At 43.8% G+C, this 17,936-nt stretch overlaps 1 protein-coding gene across 2 annotated transcripts in view; it reads left to right on the top strand.

Moving 5' to 3' along the window:
• LOC147891792 (zinc transporter) overlaps positions 1 to 16,979 on the top strand; it is a 63,940-nt gene extending 46,961 nt beyond the window's left edge. The window contains exons 10-11 of one of the 2 annotated variants that reach the window (XM_087388461.1): positions 18 to 168; positions 16,546 to 16,979. In XM_087388461.1, the coding sequence (XP_087244587.1) occupies positions 18 to 168; positions 16,546 to 16,564 (170 nt within the window). In that variant the 3' untranslated portion in view covers positions 16,565 to 16,979. The remainder of the gene's footprint in view (positions 1 to 17; positions 169 to 16,545) is intronic. The other variant, XM_087388460.1, reaches the window with a different exon arrangement.
• Positions 16,980 to 17,936: the final 957 nt, after the last annotated feature.

Here is a 17,936-nt window from a genome sequence, read left to right as displayed (position 1 = left end):
TTTGGACTTTCCTGCAGGAATCTTTGAGTCTTCACCTTTGCAAAAGATTAGGAGAGATTCTACAGAATTGCCTATGCAGAGGGGTGATATCACTGTTTCGAATATACGTATGAGTGATATCTCTGATTCAAATAATTCATTGATCATGCCACCCACTTTTGACCCTGGGTATGTGTCACTTTGGAGGTCCTTTTATATATGAAATCCCTTGTAAACAAAGAAATCTGTGTGTCATCATTGAATTGTCATCCATTGCAATTCTAATTTCAAGCCTTACATTAGTGTTAAGGTACTAGATTATAGCTTCCCATGCAGTAATTCTAATAAGCCTTGTGAGGTTCTTTTGAGTATAAGCCGGAAAAATGAAGCCACTGATAGCAGTTTCTATCCTGCAAAATTGTAATGGGCAGTTAATGAAAACTTAGGGCATAAATTGGTTCTTAGAGTTATGCAGTGAAGTTAAATTGCTTTGTTTCTACAAATCTTGGCCAGTTGCTCAAACTTGACTAAAACGGCCAAAGCAGTTTATGAAGTGTACATCCAGATGGGGAAAAGATCCCCAGATTAACTCTGAACAACCAAGTAGGTGGAGAGTGATGTGAAGGATTCAAATTCTTTTAGCTGATTTGAAAAATGATTATTTGAAGAGACCATGCTCATCAACCTGCAACACTTCTGGTGCTCTCCAGCATTTTGAAAGATGATCTGCTCTCAGATACAGGCAACACCTATGCAGGACAGACTGGCCTGTTGCTGGATCCTTATTATTTGGCAATGTATTTAGATTACAAAGTATGAGTATGAAACAGTTGGACAATTTTTTAAGTCGATGATAAACTTTTAATTTTCATTATGAATTCATCTCGTGGACTTGAGGATCAAGATCATGGTGGCTAATGTTTCTGGATTTCTGTCATTTCCTGAATTTCATACACATTTCAAAGAAGGATTATACTCAATGTCTTGACCTAATGTGGCATCTCATTGCGACAGTTCTACAAGATAAACTTGTAGTTCATGATTATGAGGCTGGATAGTAAACTCCATTTCTGGAGGTTTTTTTTTTTTTCAAGAAAAGTACTTCATTAAGTATGAATAAAAACTGCAGAGCAAGCTCAAGTGTGGGAGTACATCATGTCAAGCATGAGAAAAAACAGCTCAGTTGTGTTCACAACCTGTCTCCACTTTGTTCCTACATTTGGTATCAGAGCGCTTCCGTATCTAGAGCCCATCCCCATGCTTTCTTCTAGACACCCGAAAGCTTGGTGCTCGAGTGCGCGTTCCTGGTTCTCACATTCAGCTCTCCAGCTTTTGTTTGAGGTAGCTCCAACAGTCCAACGGCTGTTTTTTGACCTATTGAGGTCCGATTTTGACGTTTTTTGAAATTTCGGAGCTGCCTGCATACAAACAAATCTGTCCCGCACCATTTCAGGCAATATTTTTTTGGGGGTTTTTTCGTCCGTACAATCCGTACGGATCTGTTAGTACAGTTGCGCGACAGTGCCGCGCGATCGTACGACTTGCCGGAACTTGATTTCGAGTCCGTATTTTGTTAGAAGGCGATCGAGCAATTTTCGGCTGTTTTTCGGCGTTTTTGCTTAGATCTGGACTCTTTTCAGCTCCAGCCTCTCCCGGGTGTGTTTCAGCAGCTCCAGGCTTTCTCTACACGTGTATTGTGTTCAGAAGTACTCCCGACAGCTTCATTCAGCTCCAAACAAATCACTTCAGCTCCTTTGTCATCTCCAGCTTGCCCACACAATCAGTGGACTGTTTTGCAGGTGTTTCGGGCGAAGGTGCACTTTCAGTAAGTGTTTTGAGCTGTGTATTTCGCTTCGGGACTGTTTTTGCAGCCCATACTCTTGCACTCTCAGGTGCATTTGCAAATACTCTGCATTGTTGGGCGCATTTGTTGGGGTAAAGGCACATTGCCACCCTTTTGTTAAAGATATGACACCTGTGACTGTCTTAAGACAGTCATAGGGTGAAAAACCTAATCCTAATAAAACCTATGAGCTTGTGGTGTGGCTCAACACTTCACACCCACATCTTTTGTGTCTCCCCTCTCTCTCACTCTCTCCCCGTTGTTCTTCTCCCTCATTCTTTCCCTCTCAACTGGTATCAGAGCCTTCATCTCTCCCTCTCCACTTCTGCCTACCTCTCCCTCTACCACTCCCTATCCCCTCGGGCCTCGTGCCCTCAGTAGCGAGCTCATAGTGGGGCAGCCTCAGGGCATCGCGCAGGCGACGCGCGCGATCAGCGCGGGGCAGCCTCAGGGCATCGTGCAGGCGACGCGCGCGATCAGCGCGCAGGCAACGCGGGGCGCTCGCATACGCAGCTAGCTGCTGCTAGCTGCGCACCGCACGATCTGTACGGTCACGTACGGCCGTCTGTACCGCCGTACGGGCGGCCGTACTGTACGGCCGCCGCCGTACGGACTGCATCTGGGAGATTGCGCCAGGGAGGCTGCTGCGTCAGGGAAGGTGCATTTCGAATCTCTTTTTTGGGATTTGTACCCTGCACAAGTACAGCAGGTACAACAAGTACAGCCTGTACAGCAGGTACAACAAGTACAGCAGGTACAGCAGTTTTTTTTTGGAAAAGAAGAAACAGAGAGAGCACTCTGCTCTACATTCCCGCTTGTTCAGTTCTCACAACTGTGTGTAGAAGGTACAGCAAGTACCCTCGTGTCCCTCGTGCTTGAGGTGACTAGTACCACAATGTGTGGTGGTTGCACAGTTATCTTGTTTCGGGAAGGTCAAATGCCTTGATTTTGCAGAGGGTTTTTATGCTTTTGCTGAGTGCAAATCTCAGCTTTTGGGTGACATTTTCAAATGGCTTTTGCCTGGAAGTTTATGCAGTGTATGCCTTGAGGTAGTGTGGAGCTAGGGAGCCCACATTGGTCTTGTTTCCGCAGTGTATTCAGTGACATTTCTGCAGGTCACATTTTGTGTACGACACCTTGAAAAATCTCAGTTGAGCCACGCTTGGCCAGGGCGCATCGAGTTTACTCGGTCCCTAACTGTCCATCGTTGACAATGCTCAAAAGATTTTCTCTTCAGTGGTTGTGCGTTGGGATCTGTGTTGTTATTGTGTACACAAGGCCGTTTATGCATTGCATTGTCAGGTGAAAGTGCCAGGAGAGCGCTGTATTTTGTATGCTACCTCAGTGTTGAGGTGTTTTTCACTTGGTACAGGTGTCAAATCAAGGGGCTTTTGCCCAGATTTTGCTTGAGAGCACTTGAGTTACTGTTTGAGACCTTCAGATGCCTTTTATCCCCTTGGCAGAAGGGTGATTGCTTTGGATTTGTCCCATTTTCTGTTGCAGGTTTGTGACAGGCTGAAGTGTCTGGAGCCTCTTTTCAGTGAACAAAACAGTGTATGACAAGTGGTTTATGCATATAAAATTAGTGCAATACCTCATCTGAGGTGGGAGAAGTGTCCAGGACAGCAGTGTTTTGTGCTTCGTCAGCTGATGATGCACTGATAAAGCACTTGTGGAACAGCTGCAGCATTCTGAAATTACTGTTTTATGCCTATTTGAGCACGGTACAGTGTGTCAGAAGGTACAGTAACTGGAGGGAAATTTTCTGTTTTGCTGCAGATTTTTTGACAGTAAAAACAGCACTATTGTGAGTGCTCCTGGCTCTTGATAGAGCAGGTTTTTCTGAGAAATCAGAATTTTATTCAGTCATTTTTTGACTTACAGGGAGTCAGGTACTTTCCTTATCTGATATGGCATCAGGGGGAAGTGAATCATCAATTCTGAACATAAAGAAATTGGAAGGGGCACACAATTATGCATTATGGGCAGAACAGTGTTTGAATGTACTTCTGCTAAAGAAGATTTCTAAGCCCATAAGGGTGAACGGTGTCAAGCCATCTGGGATGTCAGATGATGAGTGGGAGGAGCTAGATTTGTCCGCGAGGGCTGCTATCATGCTTACTCTCAGTGATTCTCTTGTGTTCAATGTTCAGGCTGAAAAGACCTCTTATGGCCTATGGCAGAGGCTAGCAGAGTTGTATGCCTAGAAGAGTTCAGCCAGTAAGGTTTATTGGTTGAAGAAGCTGGTTGATCTTCGCATGAAGGAAGGTGCAGCTATGACCTCACACTTGAGTGAGTTCAATGCCATCTTTACACAGCTGATTGCACAGGGGTTGAACCTTGATGAGGAGTTCAAGGCTACTTTCTTGTTGTGTACCCTCCCTGAGAGTTGGGACACTTTCAAGACCACCCTGTCTAATTCAAATGTCACTCTTATATATGCTGATGTGGAGAGCTCTCTCCTTATGGAGGAGATGAGCAGAAAGAATAATGCGGGCAGCAAGTCTTCAAATGCTTTGCAGGTACAAGAAAGAGGCAGGACTGAGCAGAAGGGGAGATCTGCTAGCAAGTCCAAATCCCGCAGTCAGTCCCGTGGCAAAAAGGATATTGAATGCTTTTACTGTGGCAAGAAGGGACATGTGAAGTCTAAGTGCTTCAAGTTTATACGGGATCAGAAAGCCAAGAAGGCTGAGGCAAAGGATGCAGGCAGTGGAAGCAAAGGCAAAGGCAGATGACTTGGATGCAGTGAATGTTGCAGCAGAAGACAGTGAAAGTGACAGGCATGATGTTTTATGCTCTTCTGCTGTAATTGCACATACATTGGTTATTGATGGCCATGACATGCACACCTAGCTCTTGGATTTAGGTGCTTCTTTTCATGTTACTCCTCATAAGGAGTGGTTTACTTCCTACACAGGTACTCATGGAGTTGTTCACCTTGGGAACAACTATGCATGTCAAATTGCAAGGATTGGCAGTATACAGATAGTATTCCCTGATGGACGCATATTTATGCTTGATGGTGTTTGCCATGTGCCGCAAATCAAGAAAAATCTGATTAGCACTGGCTTGTTGGATGACAGTGGTTACCACACCACATTTGGGGATTCCGAATGGGTGATTACTGATGGCCAGGTTGTAGTGGCTGAGGGTTATAAGAGTGATACCTTGTACCCTCTTTATGTTTCCAGTGTAGGTAATCATGTTGTTGCCATAACCGAGCTGCCAAAGGTTTCATTGTGGCATAGCCGGTTGGGACACATGTCCGTTAAAGGAATGCAAGAACTGTCACGTTTGGGCTATCTGCCGTCTCTTTCATTTTCAGATTTGCCTACTTGTGATCATTGCATATTTGGCAAGCATTCTATGACTCCTCATAAGAGGAGAACTCCCCAAAATAGAGCACCGCTTGATCTAGTGCACACTGATTTGTGTGAGATGCCACAGCTATCACTAGGGGGTGCAAAGTATTTCATTACTTTTATTGATGATGCCACACGCAAAGTGTGGGTCTATTTCTTGAAGCATAAGAGCGATGCCTTAGATGCTTTCAAGAAGTTTGTCGCTCAGGTTGAGAATCGGACAGGTCGCAGGCTGAAATGCCTCAGATCCGATAATGGGGGTGAGTATGTGTCACATGCTTTTGTACAGTTTTGCGAAGCTAAGGGCATGAAACAGGAACTCACAGCCCCTCATAATGCATCTCAAAATGGTGTGAGTGAGCGGATGAATCGAACTATTCAAGAGAAGGTTCGATGTATGTTGTCTTATGCTGCATTGCCCCATGGCTTTTGGGCAGAAGCCGTGCAAACAGCAGTTCACATAATTAACAGGTTGCCGAACAAGGCTTTGGAGTTGAAAGTGCCAGAGGAGGTGTGGTCTGGCAAGCCACCTTCATATAAGCACTTACGTGTGTTTGGCTGCGAGTGCTTTGCTCATATACGCAACGAACTGCGCACCAAACTGGAGCCAAAGTCTTCCAGATGCATCTTTATGGGTTATGGTGACGAAGGTGAAATGGGGGGGATTAGGATGAGACCATTCTTATTTTATGGTCTTGTATACAGTAACTGTATATTGCTGTAATTTTTATTCTTTTCTCCCTTTTAGGCACATTGGCCTTTAGGTGGGAGGTTGTTGGGATAAAGGCACATTGCCACCCTTTTGTTAAAGATATGACACCTGTGACTGTCTTAAGACAGTCATAGGGTGAAAAACCTAATCCTAATAAAACCTATGAGTTGTGGCTCAACACTTCACACCCACATCTTTTGTGTCTCCCCTCTCTCTCACTCTCTCCCCGTTGTTCTTCTCCCTCATTCTTTCCCTCTCAGCATTTGCAGTTACTTTACAGTTGTGGATGCTTTTGAGCTCCGTTGGATGCATTTGAGCACTCGTGGGTGCGCTCTTTCAGATTTAGGTTGTGCATTTTCAGTTTGGGATTGCACTTCAGATTGCAGCAGAGTGCAGTGATTGGTTGATGCCATTTTTGCAGTGATTGCATTGTGCAGTCAGTGGCCTTTCAGAGCAGCCACTTTGCATAGTTTGGGATTTGCAGGCACATTTGCAGCCAGTTGCACTTTTGGGACTTGCAGTTCTTTTTGCAGATACATTTGCAGCTTGTGGGTATCCCATTTTGCATCATGTGGACTCTTTCAGACAGTTTTGGCAATTTGTCCGAGGGTGACAAGCTGGATGGACCAAACTATGTTTTGTGGTCATTCATGCTTAAGAACATCTTGGTTGGTAAGGGCTTGTGGGATATTGTTAGTGGGCATGAGGTGAGGCCAGTAGGCTCATCTACATCCAGCACAGCTTCTTCGGGTCAGACTACAGGGAGACAACAGACTGCTACAGTCCCTCCTGCTAGTCCCATAGCATCGACGGAAGAGCAGAAGAAGTTTGATCACCGCAGTGCCCAAGTGATGTTTTTGATTGCCACAAATGTGAAGAGGCACATTATGACGACTATCAAGTCGTGCAGGGATGCAAAGACAGCATGGGAAAGATTGGCAAACATGTATTGTGTTAGAATGAGGCAAGGGCTATTGCCTTGACAAATCAGCTCAAGGATCTTGAGATGCAGGAAGGCCACGCCATCACTGATCATATTGCCAGGATCATTGATCCATGTGATCAGCTCGCAAGTATTGATGAGGAAATAGAAGACAAGAAGCTCGTTTCTATTACTCTCAATAACTTAGCGTCCTCATATGGCACATTCGTCACTTCATTGACCATTGTTCTCAGGGCAGCCCCACTCTCGTTCGATGAGTTAGTTGGGCTTTTGTTGCAGGAAGAGGAGAGATGCTCAAATTTTGCCAAAACCTCTCGTCAGGGTGAGTAAGCGCTTGCCATGGGTGGAAAAGGCAAATTTCAGAAAAAGTTTCAGCCAAAACACAGCCATACAAGTGAGGCAAGGGCCATTGCCTTGACAAATCAGCTCAAGGACCTCGAGATGCAGGAAGGCCAGGCCATCACTGATCATATTGCAAGGATCAGTGATCCACATGATCAGCTCGCAAGTATTGATGAGGAAATAGAAGACAAGAAGCTCGTTTCTATTACTCTCAATAGCTTAGCGTCCTCATATGGCACATTCGTTACTTCATTGACTATTGTTCTCAGGGCAGTCCCACTCTCGTTCGATGAGTTAGTTGGGCTTTTGTTGCAGGAAGAGGAGAGATGCTTAAATTTTGCCAAAGCCTCTCGTCAGGGTGAGCAAGCACTTGCCATGGGTGGAAAAGACAAATTTCAGAAAAAGTTTGAGCCAAAACACAGCCATACAACTCAGCCCAAGGAGGGGAATGCAAGCAGTTCAAGCAAAAATCAGAAAAAGGGCAAATGCAATTATTGCAAGAAGCTAGGGCATTACATCGTAGAGTGCCAGAAAAGGATTGCCAATGAAAAGAAGATTCAAAGGGACAGCTCTAGCAGTAATTTTGTTGCCCCCACTGAAACCCGTGCTTCAGATGCACATGGTGAAGCTCATCTTGCCCAAGGTGATAGAGATTTTGTGTTTGTTGCATTTAATGAGAAGATGGATGCCAGGGGGGATTTGAATGCTGAAAATCAATCAGGGGATGGTTCCCTTGTTGCAATTGATACATGGTATATCGATAGTGGTGCTACTAAGTACACGACTCCTCGCCAGGAGTGGTTTGAGAGCATCACACCTGTTCATGGGAGATAGGTCACATGTGCCAATGATGCTTCTCAAGACATCATCGGAGTTGGGCACATTCCTATTCAGCTTGATAATGGGAAAGTTAAGTATATCCGAGATGTTTGGTATGTTCCAAATTTGAGGCAAAATTTGATTTCAGTTTCAAACATTGCCCATGATCAACATATGTTGGTCGAATTTCAGGATAACCAATGCAGGATCAAGGATCCAAAGAAAGGGTATGAGGTTGTAGCAACAGGCACATATGACAGAGGCTTTTACAAGCTTGATGCTCAGCCTTATGATCATAAGGTATTGGCTGTAGCAAATACTTCCGAGGCTGATTTATGCCATGCTAGGTTTGGACATGTCCATCACAGGGCATTGTCCTACTTGTACAACAATAATATGACTCAGGAAATGTCAAAATTATAGCAACCAGCAAATGAAGTGTGTGAGAGGTGTGCACTTGGCAAATTGCATCGCTTACCATTCAGTAAACAAGGCAAGAATTGGGTCAAGGCAAGCAGAGTATTGCAGATAGTGCACAGTGATGTATGTGGCCCCATGACTATTCCCACGCATAGAGGAGCAAGGTACTTTGTGACCTTTATAGATGACTTCTTCAGGTTCACATGGCTTTTTCTTATGAAGGAAAAATCTCAGGTGTTCTATTGGTTTAAGGAGTTCAAAGCTATGGTTGAGAACCAAACCAATTCTAGAATCGGAACACTCAACTTAGATAGACGGGGAGAGTACATGTCACATGCATTCCAGGGATTTTTGAAGCAGCATGGGATTAAACATCACTTGACATGCCCTTACACACCACAGCAGAATCCACTCCCTGAGAGGAAGAATCGTACTCTCATGGAAATGACGAGATGGATGCTGAAATTCAAGAGTCTCAAAGGCTTTTTGGGGAGAAGCAGTTGTGACAGCCACTTATATTCAGAACAGATGCAATACCAAAGCTTTGGTTAATGTGACTCCATTTGAGGCTTTGTATGGCTTTAAGCCAAAGGTTAGTCATTTCAGAATTTTTGGCTCAGTGGCATATGCTTTGGTTCCAGATGCACATCGGACAAAGCTTGATGACAAGAGTGTCAAATGCATTTTCGTGGGGTATAGTACTGAAAGCAGGGGATTTTGGCTTTATAATCCCGCTACCAGGAAGGTAATAATCCGCAGAGATGTTCTCTTTGCTAAGAATGAGTGCATGCAGCCTGTTAGTGCAGACTTGCCACCATACGATGACATCTCTTTGGACATCATCCAGTTTGAGGATGATAAGACGGAGTCTCCTGATGCTTCCTGTTCTACTTCTCATAGTTCAGATGGCTTGCCACATGTTGAGGATGGCTCTCCCTCAAATGTTTCAGATTTGCAGCCAATTAATGAGAATAGACAACCTCATGTTTGGAGGCATTATCAACGTCGTGAGGCCACTAAAGATGTTCATGCAGTTCCGAGTGGTGCAGTAGAGAAATCTATTCCACGTTGGGTAAGGTTGAGCATTCAAGATGCTAAGGATCAGCCTACTTTGGGGAAAACCATGGCCAGCACTCAGAAAAATCAGAAAAAGGTCAATTTTGCTTTGATGACCTCAGTGATGGAGGCTGAAAATGAGCCTCAGAGCTTCAAGGATGCTCAGCATAATCCGGCATGGCAGAAAGCTATGGAAGCTGAGATTAAATCCATTGAGAAGAATGCCACATGGGACTTGGTTGATGCGCCCATTGGGAAAAATGTGGTTGGCACGAAATGGATTTATAAGGTGAAATACCATTCAGATGGCACAGTTGAGAAATACAAAGCCCGTTTGGTTGCCAAGGGGTATGCACAAGAGGAGGGGATAGATTATGAGGAGACATTTGCTCCAGTGGCCAATATGACCACCATTCGTTTTGTCATCTCTCTTGCTGCGTTTTATGGTTGGTCAGTGTACCAGATGGATGTCAAGACCGCTTTCGTCAATGGGGATCTTAAAAAGGTGTCTTTCCTCTAGTAAAGCAGAGTACAAAGCTGCAAATTCAGCCACTACGGAGTTAATGTGGTTAAGGAAGTTTTTGCACGACTTGCATCATGCACAGGATGGTGAAGCAAACTCTATCTTTTGTGACAGCTAGAGTTGCATTGCCATAGCCAACAATCCTGTCTTTCATGCTCGCATGAAACACATTGAAAATCATTATCATTATGTATGGGATTGTATTTCTGATGGCTTCATTGATCTCATCTATTGTCCATCTGAGCACAATGTGGCGGATATCTTCACCAAAGCCCTGTCAACAGATCGACATGGCTTGGGGATCAGAGACATTCTCACAATGTCAAGGGGGGTTGTGAAGTGATTGACAATGACATTGTTTTCATGTACTCCCATAGGTTGCGTATCCATCTGGATGAATTTGTGCCACCATGGTACATTAGGTACTGGAGGGTACACACTTGAGATGTTTCCAGGGTACTTTCAACCATATCTTTGGGGTGGGGATTTGTAAGAGATTACCAAGATATGGTGTTGTAGGCATAAAGTCAACCCTATGGTTGATCAGTAGTACTTGGGTACTATATATACCAAGTACTTGTATTGTTTCATTTGAACATTTCTATTGGAGCTTTTTTGTGTGTGCACTCTTGCTCACTTGTGTTCACAACCTGTCTCCACTTTGTTCCTACAGTGTCTGCTTTACTGGAAGCTTGCTCTTGAAAATTCAATTAGTGGTACTAGAGCTTAAATGTTGTGAGCACTGTAGATGGAGACATAGCAATAGTCTGGTTTAGTAACTACTTAATGCCAATGATATGAGAAATTGGAAGGGTGAACAATCAGACATGACACTGGAGTACGAATGCATCTGTTGAAGGTACTTGAAGCTTGGTAAAAGGGACAGAAAAATCCTACGTGGATCAAGGTGTGGATCAATTTGCACTATGGGGGATTGCTTATGCTATTATAGGTCTTAGGATGAAAACTATTGGCATTATGTTAGACTTCTCTAAACCAGCAAAAGTGTGCTTGGAAAGACTTGATGAAAGCTCTGGAGCAAGAGTTAACAACTTGAAGACCTTTTGAAGCAGAGATTGTTTGGTCTATAGATGTCAGTTTGATGCAACTCACCCCTTTGGATGTGAGTTGTGATGTGTGCGTAATGGCATTATTTGATACGTGTATGTGCTATAGAAATCCCCACGTAGGGATGGTACACAATAATAACGTACAATATGGAAGTCCGAAGGTTGCAGTCCAATGAGCTCGTTATCCCAATGGACATTTCGTGGGGCTATGTGAGCTTTAGAGTGGATGAGCTGTGGGACCTCAACACAGAGCCCTACCACAGTAAGTGTTGCCACACGGTCTCTTGTGGGGACCTTGGGGCCTTCAATTGGTATTAGTGTCAGTTAAGGCAGACTATGTATTAGATTCTTGATGTGGGGACCCTGGTGAGTAGAGCTAGTTGGTAGCTAATTTTCTAATAGTTCAAAAGGTGGTGAAAATTTTAGAAGCAACGAAGGAAGGGCTTTGTTGTTGATGTCACTAGCTTTCATGTATGTTTTGTGATGGGTGTGGGAGAGACTAAAATGCTCGTTTGGGAGAGACTAAAATGAAATCGTTTAGACTTCACAAGCAGTTGTAGCTTGAATGAAGAGATTTTGGACTACTTTTTGATTAGCCTTCTCCTTTAGTGCTAGCCTTCATCATGGCTGAGTCTGCCCTTTACCTCCGAGTGCCGACAGAAATTCAGTACGAAGACTTTGTATAAATGGATGCTCAAGTATGTGTGGGTGTCTGGATTTGTATGTGTGAGAGCATATTTTTATACTATGGTCTACCCCCACTGTTGGGCGCTGATGATGTCAGTAGGGATGTCATAGTAGCTAGTCCCTGCTATGCGTGATGGAGTTTATGGTTTTCAACCTTATGAGTGACTATCATGAGATTGAAACTGCACTATGTTGTGTTTTTAGAGGATGAGTTTGGGAATGTTCCTAGATTCATCTAGCTATATGTTCTGTGATGGGTGCATCTGAAACAATTCCCATCCATGCAGCACTAGAGTTTTTGTTGACATTAGATATGTCTACCACATAATAAGGGAAGGTCCTTGGCAGTTTTGGTCATCCAAGTAGGATCCACATTAGATGGGACTGAATTTATTTTAGAAGAGAGTTTGTTGTAAGACTGGAAACTACCTCTCTGGAATTATTGGTAAACTTCAATGCGTAGCTAGTATTGCAATGGCTTTAAGAGAGTCCAATGTGGCTAGCATTCCAATGACTTTAAGAGAGTTGTAAGACTAGAAACTAGCCCTGTGGCTTTTATTGGTGCAACTTCAAGTGTGTAAGCAACTAACGAGTGGTGAGTGGTTTAGTGTATATGGCCATACCACTCATAATGTAGACATGTGGCGGTATATGTGTGACTATGTAAAGCTTTAGAGTAGATGGGAAGACTATTGTGATGATGGCCCTTGTGGGACATCACGGGTCCATGTACCGTTCGACTGCACATATGGGTTGCCACAATCGTGATTGAACAAGGGCAAGCATGATGGCGAGACTAACAGCTCATGTGGCCCCTCTGCCAGGGAAGTCATATACCTGTTGTGTGGCAGGTTGCCAACAATGCTGAAGATCTTAACAGGTTGGTGCTGTAGCCCATGGGGTTTTGTTGGAATGATGGCCCTCTTCCCTCATGGGGATATTTAAATATGCCAGCTATGCTATGTGCCTGATGGGAATAAGTGGCGTGTGTGCCATGTGAAGAAATCCCACATAGGGATGGCACAAAGTCTTAACTTACTATACGTAAGGTTTTAGTGCAAGGAGGTGATTCTCCTGGTGAGTGCTCTTTGGGGTATGTGAGCTCCATGGTGGTAGGCAGCTGAGTTTGGGAGACCCTTGCTATGCAAGCCTATCATAGTAGTAAGGACGTGTGGCCTCTTATGGAGCCTTGGGTTCTTGACAGGCTATTCTAACAAAGGAGAAATGAAATTGTACAAGAAGACAAGATGGTGGAGCAGCAAGATTAACAAAAACTGTCCACAATGAACCCTCTTTCGCTATATGATCAAAGCTGAATCCAGCCATAAAACCATGTACAGTGAAAGCCTTGACATGCAGCCCAATGCAGCTGGGTGCATTCTTAGAAATGGGGGAGGATTGAGAGTGGAGTGACTGGTATCGTAATTCCAAGCCCAATCTGAATCACTGAAAGCATGCATGTCAGATAATAGAACAGATCAAGAGATTGAGTATCTTGCAAATACAAACACGCTTCATAGCACTCCAATGCTATGCCTTTGGGCTTTGCATATACCTACTCAAGTGGGATACAGTGAACTGAACATCTGGACGGGTATTGCACAGATAAACGATGCATCCGACAGGCAGACTGTATATAATAGCATCAAAAGATTCATCTGCATCATGTATGGACAGCCTCAGCCCTAGCTCCATGGGAGTAGAAATGGGCTTGCAATCCTGAAAATTGAACCAGTATAACTGTCCCTGAATATATTTTGGCTGTTTGAGCACAATGCTGTCATTTGAATACATAAACCGACTGCCCAAATAATAGTGTAAACAGCCCCAGACCAAACATCTCAAATGAAGCTTTGACATCATTCTTGAAATCTGCAATTTTCTATCCACATTTGTCTGTGAGAATTATATCATCCATGTACAAGATGACAATCAACAAATCCTTCTTGTCCTTCTTGACATAAAGGGTATTCATGGTTGGACTATTCTGCAGACCCTGACTGGTCAATTATGTATGAATCTTCTCATACCAAGTCCATGGGGCTTGTTTCAGGCCATAAAGTGTCTAATGCATCTTGCATACTTTTGTCTTCCAGACCAGGCATCTGGATTCTGAAAACCAACAGGCTGACTAACAAAAACTTCTTCATTTAATTTACCACGGAGGAAGGCTATGCAGCTGTATACAGGTTCTTAGGACATATTTGAAGGGTTACGTCCTTTGGCAATTGAAGGCACTTCCGAGCAGCCAGTTTAAGATCAATATTCAGCCGGCACATACTGATGCTCAGTACCTTTGGATGCTTCCAATCAGGTCCAGGATCAGCCTATCCGATGATGAAGGGGTTGTCAGAGAGGAGAGAGCTGCTTCACAGGAAGCTAGAATAGTCCCCAGGTGGCCATTACAAACTCTGCAGGACAGCAGACTTTTAGCCCTCGTCTCCAATAGGACAAGGGCTGGTTCAAGAGGAACAGGAGCAGCAAACTATTCTGATGCGGCTTGGATAAGTTCACTGTGTGATACAAATGAACTTAACAGTTTTGAAGATGCTCAAGACTGTGATCATCGGATGAGAGCCATGAAGCCAGATTTGGATTCTATCCAGAAAACAATACATGGAACTGGTGGATTTGCCCATACGAAAGAAAGCTATTGGGACAAAGTGGGTGTACAAAGTCAAAAGAAAATCTGATGGTACCATTGATAGGGTACAAGGCAAGATTGGTTGCCAAAGGATATTCTCAGCAAAAGGGGATGAATTATGATGAGACCTTTATCCCCATTTCCAAGATGAGTAATCCTTGGCATGTAAAGGTCATCTGGAAGGCATAAATTAGTCCTATCAACTGATGACAGCAAAATCTTTCCAACTCTTTCACAGGGTACCAAGAATTGTTGGCACAAGATACTCTCTTGCCAAGTGGAGCAGGCTGTAAATCAGCAAATAAATTATCCCTTGAAATGACGTGCTTGGAGGCCCCTCTATCAAAATATCTGACTGCAGCTGAAGCATCACTGACACTACTGAGAGTAATCTCATGGTTGGCATCATACCTTGCATCATAACTGCTGACACAAAAGGACCAACCTTTAGCCACATAATTTGTTGAAGCACAACCCTTGAATGGTGAGCCATTTAGTCAATCCTCTATTCCACTGGCCGCGGAACATGTATATTTTCAAAAAAGAGCTGTTGCAGTTACAAAAGGATGTGGAACGTGAGAGATCCACCACCATATTCGCACACATCCATGGGTCTCGCCCCTCTAAATTACAAGCTAGGGACTGGATGCTTGAGGCCTTACCCTCACACATGACCTCACTGATATTTGCCTTTTGGGATGAGGTCCCTACAGTCATATATGCTTGACTCAAGGAGGATAACTTATTAATGCTGGGTGGTAGTGCATTCTTCTTTACCATGTGATGTGGCCCTACATCTCTCGACCTTTTTATTCGCTTTTTGGGATGATGTCTCTACAGTCATATTTGCTTGACTCAAGGAGGATAACTTATTAAGGTTGGGTGGTAGTGTGTTCTTCTCTACCATGTGCTGTGGTCCTACATCTCTCGACCTTTTTATTGTCAGCTGCACCTAAGCTGCTCCAGCCGGAACTGGCAGGTGACTAGAAGCATCCGTTGCTCCACCATTCCAATGGGAAGCATAATATCCAAGAACTGTATCTTGGCTCGTATTTCTCCTTTGTAGGCATATTGCTCTGTTCAAATTGTTAGGTCTTCTTAACCTATGTCACTCAAAGACTTCTTAGAAAAGAGAGCTATCCTAGAAGGTGACGACATGCAGGAGACAGCTAAATAGAAGATGAGCTGGAGGGTGGCGATGAGGCTAGGGGGATGCTTTCAAAAGGAAGAGGGGTGAGTAGGAGGGACTGTATGAGCTCCAAGAGTGGTTGTGAGACGGAGGAGGGAGGTGCCCAAGGAAGAGGCCGGCTATGATGCGGAGAGGGTCAGTCTAAGAGCCATCTATGGCCTCTATACATCTGGATCACCGAATCTGCTAGGCTGTTGGACTACCATGGATCTCCTAGGCTGAGTCTATGAAGGTGGACGAAGGATGACGCCTGAACGGTGCAGAGGCACTGTGGCTTGGGAGTTTCCTCTACAAATCCAGGGGTTATCTGGTCTTCCACTTGATAACTTGGGTGATTTGACGGGCGATTCAGGCCGCCTCAACCTCTTCTTCATCACAAGGCACTCACTCCCTGGGCAATGGCATCAATGACCTCATGAGCACCTCTTCTTCATTGCAAGGCATCTACTCCCTTGGCAATCGTGTCTATGACGTCGGGTATTCACCTCCAGTCATTGTTTCCTTTCCTTCACTATGAGAAGCCGTCTAGCCTTGCATCGATCTGTTCAGGTCCCACTCCCTCTGTTCATTGTAGAATATGTACTTATGTTTTCTACTGCAAGTTATAATGTTTTCTACTGCAAGTTATAGTGACTATGGCTGACCTATTGCTTTGCTTTTTCGTTCTTAGATGTTACGAAGTACTCCCTTGAGTCTGTACATTGAGATCTATATGTACAATACATATCAACATTCTGTCAATGTCAATCTTCTTTTCAAATAGTTGCATTATGGAAATATGGTTGCTCATGATATAAATTATATAGAAATCTTTACGTCAGTATTGTATCTTTCATCCTTTTGATCTGAAGCCGTAAGACTTTATGCACACATTCTCTTTCTTGTTGTCACGCTTTGTGAGTTTTGTGACAGTACACTTGTGTTGTAAAATGACTTTGTTTGGATCGTGCTTGCAGGTCTGAGGAACAGGAATAGTGCTCCAGTGACAGACATTGCCCAGTGTTGTGTCAACATAAGTTATACAGCTCATGAGGTGTCATGGATGCTAGTCAGATCTAATGATCTTTGAACCAGTGTTCAGGTGAATTTTGTACCATAGAATATACGGGATGCTGAGGTGACACTTGTGAAATGGAAATTCACAGGTTTTAGGTTGCCGTGACGAGTTTCTACTTCACAAAAAGGAGCAGCAGCAGGTTGAGTTTGCTAATATGTACAGCAGCTTTTGGTGCACAAAATTAAGTCTTTTTAAAGGCTGCCTCAGAGAGGGGCTGCTCGGCTTGGTTGCAACTGATTTTTCTGTCGATTAATGTGCAGTTTTCATATTTGGAGATTTGAAACTGTGCTCATCTAGAGTAAGGTTAAAAAGCCACCCTTTCACAATCATATTGTTTGCGTAGGTCAATCAATTCTTCTTGTAATGCACTTCTATTTCCAAAATGAAAAGCATATTGTCGGAATTGTATGCTTGTGCTTGCATATATACATAACATATGAACTTAGACATGCTTGTATGAAATTGTTTAGACTTCACAAGCAGTTGTAGTTTGAATGAAGAGATTTGGACTACTTTTTGATTAGCCTTCTCCTTTAGTGCTAGCCTTTGTCATGGCTGAGTTTGCCGCCCTTCACCTCCGGAGTGCAGACAAGATCAGTACGAAGACTTTGTATAAATGGATGCTCAAGTATGTGTGGGTGTGGATTTGTATGTGTGAGAGCATATTTTTATACTATGGTCTACACCCACTGTTGGGCGGTGATGACATCAGTGGGGATGTCATGGTAGCTAGTCCCTGCTATGCGTGATGAAGTTATGGTTTTCAATCTTATGAGTGACTATCGTGAGATTGAAACTGCACTATGTTGTGCTTTTAGAGGATGAGTTTGGGAATGTTTATGGATTCATCTAGGTATATGCTTCTGCCGTATTAGCGGACATGCAGATTTCACGTTGTGAAGTTTTCATCCAAGTTGCGGCTTGCTGGTGTTGCGATAATTCTTTCTATCTTAATTGGTGCGTTTCCCTATCAGCTGGATTTAGATGCTCGTTTGGGAGAGACTAAATTGAAATCGTTTAGACTTTACAAGCAGTTGTAGCTTGAATGAAGAGATTTGGACTACTTTTTGATTAGTCTTCTCCTTTAGTGCTAGCCTTTGTCTTGGTTGAGTTTGCCCTTCACCTCCGGAGTGCCAACAAAAACTCAGTACGAAGACTTTGTATAAATGGATGCTCAAGTATCTGTGGGTGTGTGGATTTGTATGTGTGAGAGCATATTTTTATATTATGGTCTACACCCACTGTTGGGCGCTGATTACGTCAGAGGGGATGCCATAGTAGCTAGTCCCT

The sequence above is a fragment of the Dipteris shenzhenensis genome, chromosome 17 (genome assembly GCF_047967505.1).
Source record: "Dipteris shenzhenensis isolate YYH24624 ecotype China chromosome 17, Dip_SZ_1.0, whole genome shotgun sequence".
Taxonomy (NCBI): Eukaryota; Viridiplantae; Streptophyta; class Polypodiopsida; order Gleicheniales; family Dipteridaceae; genus Dipteris; species Dipteris shenzhenensis.
Note: the sequence above shows the minus strand (reverse complement) of the source record. Positions and strands in the feature narration are given on the sequence as shown.